We start from the raw sequence: 4,688 nt of genomic DNA on the forward strand, positions 1-4,688 counted from the left end.
TATAATTACGTTAACTTTATTATTGTTGTTGTTGTTTACATCTGCAGCTTATGGAGTTTAAGAGAATTATCACATTACATTGAACACTTCCTGGTGTTTCTTTTGTCCTCATAATAAATATGGATACAATTGAAGCACTGTGCTGCCCTCACAGATACATTGATTTGATTTCTGTCTTGTTTACCTCCAGGAAGGGCTGGAGGTATCAAGCTCAGAGAGTGTTAATATCATTATCTTTCCCAATAGGCTTTATTGAATCTGTCTGTATCTTTGTAGCCTATGCGAGTATATGTGTGAGTGTGTGTGGCTTATTTTGGTTTCTCTCTGGTCTTAATGGAAAGGGTGAAAGAACTCAGAGAGGAGCTAATGGCTGGAGTTGGGCTTCTTGCGAGCTGACATGAAAGTCTTCCACCCCGCATATTTAAAAATTCAAACAGGTCAGGATTAAAATTTAAACACTGCAGACTTGAGAATCTAATCCACTGAGGGATGAAAGTCTGGGGAGCGTTCCTAATCTGCGGTCCTCAGAGAGGTAGGTATGCGAGTGTGATTGTGTCTCAGAGCAGAGTTATTATATAGAAACTGACATAATCCCACACCAGTATGATCTCTCTGTCTGTGTGGGAAAGAAGAAAATGTCTGTTTTGTGTATTATGTAACACTCGCTACTGTAAATTTATTGAAAGTGCTTTAAAAACTGACCAGCCGTCTCATCTTTCTCTTATTTCCCTTCTTTTCTTTCACTCATGCCATCTTTCTGTCTTTATCATTCTGCTGACCTCCACACATCTACCCTCTCCTCCATACAGTAAGCTCAAACCAGAGCAGTCATGCTCATGAGTACGCAGACTGCCAAGAAGGGGGTAATGAAGCCAGCCTTCTGGTGTCCCCTCTGGTGGTGGCTGGCATCGTCATCGGCCTGGTGCTCTTCCTCTCCTGCGTCACCATCATTGTGGGCAGTCTGCGCAAAGACAGCCGCCTGCGCAACCCCCACCTGCATGCCAGCTACGGTCAGTGGCCTAACTTCATGTCCGTTCCCTCCTTCAGAGAACGAGGGTTACATACGTAACCGAGATGTTTTTGTACTTATGTTTTAAACCCAAATTACACATTATCTTGAAAAGGAACGGAGAACGTCATAGATTTTCAAATCAAGTGACAGTAGACTTTTTAGTTACTTTCTGTATTGCTCTTGCTTGCCTGCTTGTGTGAGAAAGCACATGTGATGGTAAAAGTGCAAAACTGTTGATGTTGAGGAGGTCTTGTGATTGACTGTGATAATTTTATATTGAGTCTTTCCAGTATTTTGAACAGCCTGTGGCCTAATTTGGTATCAGTAAGGTGTGATGTTTTTCTCAATCATTCCAGTCAGGCAGTAAATGATTTTTTGTCATATGGGATTACCAATTCCAATTGTGATCAACCATTAATTACAACATTACAGAAAATCTACATAAATATCATACACATATTGCATACTTTGACAGGGATAATACATGACACACTTGTAGTAAGACATATTAGTTGAGTGCATAGGCGGAAATCCCGGGGGGTCGGGAGGGACAGGATCCCCCCTATCTGAGAGTTGTCCCCGCGAAATATATGATTAAAAACCACGCTGTGCATTGTAAATAACAATGTTTTATACTTTAAATAATTGTGTAAGTAGTAAAACAACACAAACGGGGCAAAAATGCGTTTTAAGTTTAGAAACATTACACCAGTATGATCTCTCTGTCTGTGTGGGAAAGAAGAAAATGTCTGTTTTGTGTATTATGTAACACTCGCTACTGTAAATTTATTGAAAGTGCTTTAAAAACTGACCAGCCGTCTCATCTTTCTCTTATTTCCCTTCTTTTCTTTCACTCATGCCATCTTTCTGTCTTTATCATTCTGCTGACCTCCACACATCTACCCTCTCCTCCATACAGTAAGCTCAAACCAGAGCAGTCATGCTCATGAGTACGCAGACTGCCAAGAAGGGGGTAATGAAGCCAGCCTTCTGGTGTCCCCTCTGGTGGTGGCTGGCATCGTCATCGGCCTGGTGCTCTTCCTCTCCTGCGTCACCATCATTGTGGGCAGTCTGCGCAAAGACAGCCGCCTGCGCAACCCCCACCTGCATGCCAGCTACGGTCAGTGGCCTAACTTCATGGGGTCCACAACATATTTAAAACACTTCATTCTTTTGTTTGTAGTTTCTGTGTGGCATAATGACATGCAGTTGATTTGTCATACTGTTTTGAAAAAGTTGAGAGCAACCAACCCTGTAGTGCATTCAGACTTATGTTTGGGAGGTCAGGGAATAATGCTGGTGAAAAGCCAGTCCTTGTATAACCCTTCTGCTTCTATCAGTTAGCCTTTTCCAGTAGATAGTGATGTGGTCAGCAAGACCCTCTCTCTGCTATTTGGCATTGACTGTATTATAAACTGCAAAATTGTGAAGGTTTAGGTTTACTTTAAACTTTGCATGTCCTAGCAGAGTTCCAACTGGTGTGTTTTTATCAAGAATCATGGTCATGTTCCACTGTTTTATAATTTTGAGTTTGTGCTATCTGTCTTTAAAATAAATGTCACTTAGTTTGATTTTCTTTTTATCTTATGCAGTGACATTTATATATTTTTAATGTGGTCATATCTTGAAAAATACGTTTTGCTGCTATTGTTTCTACAGCTCCAGATGGCCTCTCATATGGTGGCTCCATTGGAGAGCTGAGATCCACTTGTGTTGAGGACTTTCCCCCTGCATTTGACTTTGACTCCTACGTGGAGACGCTGTCTCAAGTCAACGTCATGTACCCAGACTCCCCACCTCAGTGAGTCACATTTTACCTCTGGATTGTGTCTGTGTGAATATATGTTGCATGTACAGTGGAGGGTAGAGAAGGGAAGGTGTGCGTGAGTAATCGGTAATGAGATCACTTTATCGGCTGCGACAGAGAAGGCACACTGCCTCTTCAATGGATTCCATTCCACCATCCTTTTCGCAGCCTTTAAAGGCCTCAGCATAGCATGAGCTGATAACCACATTAAAAGCCAGTTAGAGATGCTAAAGATAGAAATAGTTCAGAATGATTTGCCATATTTCAACTATATTTCACTAGTTTCTCTCACAACTTGACTTGAAGTGTAACTTGCCCCCATCTTATCAGATTCAGACATTCAGTCTTGAAGGGTCTGTTTGAAAATAATGAAACCTGTTCTAGTTATATTAGTTCTCGTATCCGGGAAAAGCAGAATTGCACTGTGTTGGGACTCTGTGTTAATTTTTCGTATTGCTTGAAAAATTAGGAATTAGAGAGAAATGGTCAAAAATAGGAAGAATTTGCAGAGAACCAGATGAGTAGTTGTATTCACTCTTCTCAGCTCTCAGTCCTTTTCTTCTTTCTCTGTTCAGAAGGTTTCACCTTTCGCAGTCCTCCCTCATCCTGTTAGGAAGGTTGGACACCTTCAACTTTTCAGTTCTCCTAACAAGCAGGGATTGCTGATAAATGCCATGGCTTTGCACTGAAAAAGGCTTGGTGTGTTTGATCTAAATGGCAGCTTGTCTAATTGGCATCTTCAAAGAATCTGTCAGTTCCCTTCCTTGCCATTTAGCCTGCCTGCCTTCACACAGCGACCCATAATATACTCCTCAGGTAGGGGAGCCCATCACAGAGGGCTGTCTCTGAGTTAGAAAGGTTTATTTTTTATCAGATCTCATTCCAACACTATGATTTTAGGGTGGGTGTCAAAACCAGCTCAAATGAACAATGGCCATTGCTGTTTTTAGCATTTATTACTCATAAGAGCACCACAAAAGCAATTTGATTGTGTGAAAGAACCTCACAACCTTGTAATACATTACAAAATCAATACCAGATCATTAGCTGAGGCGATACATTTCAAAATTATTATGACCTCAGGGCTATCTCTACATCGTGGAGTCATTATATGCATGAGTTTCTGCATGAGTAATCGTAATTGACTTTAAAGTCTGGTTGTTTGTGATCCTCAGTCGTGTAGTGTATGATGGTCAGTTTTCCTCTGTGACTATTTACAAAGTCATTAAGTGTATGATGCTTACCGTTTTAAAATCTGTTCAGATTTTTTAAGTCGTGTAGTGTATTCCAGCCTAGTGTATGAGGTTATTGTGGTTGTGGAATGTAATGCATGAACCCTCACCTTTAGCCTACTCAACCAAATGTAGTAGACTTGTATTACAATATTCTGTTGGCTTGCATTAAAAGTGCATTCATAGTGTAGACTATAGTTTGCTGTATTTTAAGTACCTAGTATTTCAGGGTGTTTGTTCTAAATGTGGGGACAAAAAGGCACCTTTACCTTTACACCACATTGGGAAAGAAAAAAAAAATGCAGGTGTCTGATCCATGCATATATCCACTGACCTAAAAAACACTTGGACCAAGAGACTCCAAAATATGAATGAAAGTGTGCGCTCATGCACACTGGCAGTGTTTAGTATAAAAAATAAAAAAATGTGCAATGCTACACAGTACACACACATTTATCTAACATGCCAAAGCAACCTTTCATTTGAGTTCAGATTTTCTGGAAAGAGCAATATGTTTGTCACAATTATTTATGCACTAGAATTGAGTGAAAAGAATGATTGCTTACTCAAATGTAAGTGAAGTGACATGTGGCCAAGTATGGTGACCCATACTCAGAATTAGTGCTCTGCATTTATC

The 4,688-nt window shown here is 40.5% G+C and overlaps 1 protein-coding gene across 1 annotated transcript in view; it reads left to right on the plus strand.

Moving 5' to 3' along the window:
• The window catches only part of LOC107704827 (protein BEAN1-like), a 62,696-nt gene that overhangs the window by 43,728 nt on the left and 14,280 nt on the right, over window positions 1-4,688 (plus strand). Inside the window, exons 4-6 of the mRNA XM_016507853.1 lie at window positions 342-532; window positions 810-1,010; window positions 2,672-2,813. Coding sequence (XP_016363339.1) covers window positions 490-532; window positions 810-1,010; window positions 2,672-2,813 — 386 coding nt within the window. The 5' untranslated portion in view covers window positions 342-489. The remainder of the gene's footprint in view (window positions 1-341; window positions 533-809; window positions 1,011-2,671; window positions 2,814-4,688) is intronic.

This window comes from Sinocyclocheilus anshuiensis, unplaced genomic scaffold (assembly GCF_001515605.1).
Source record: "Sinocyclocheilus anshuiensis isolate Anshui unplaced genomic scaffold, SAMN03320099.WGS_v1.1 scaffold3423, whole genome shotgun sequence".
NCBI lineage: Eukaryota > Metazoa > Chordata > Actinopteri > Cypriniformes > Cyprinidae > Sinocyclocheilus > Sinocyclocheilus anshuiensis.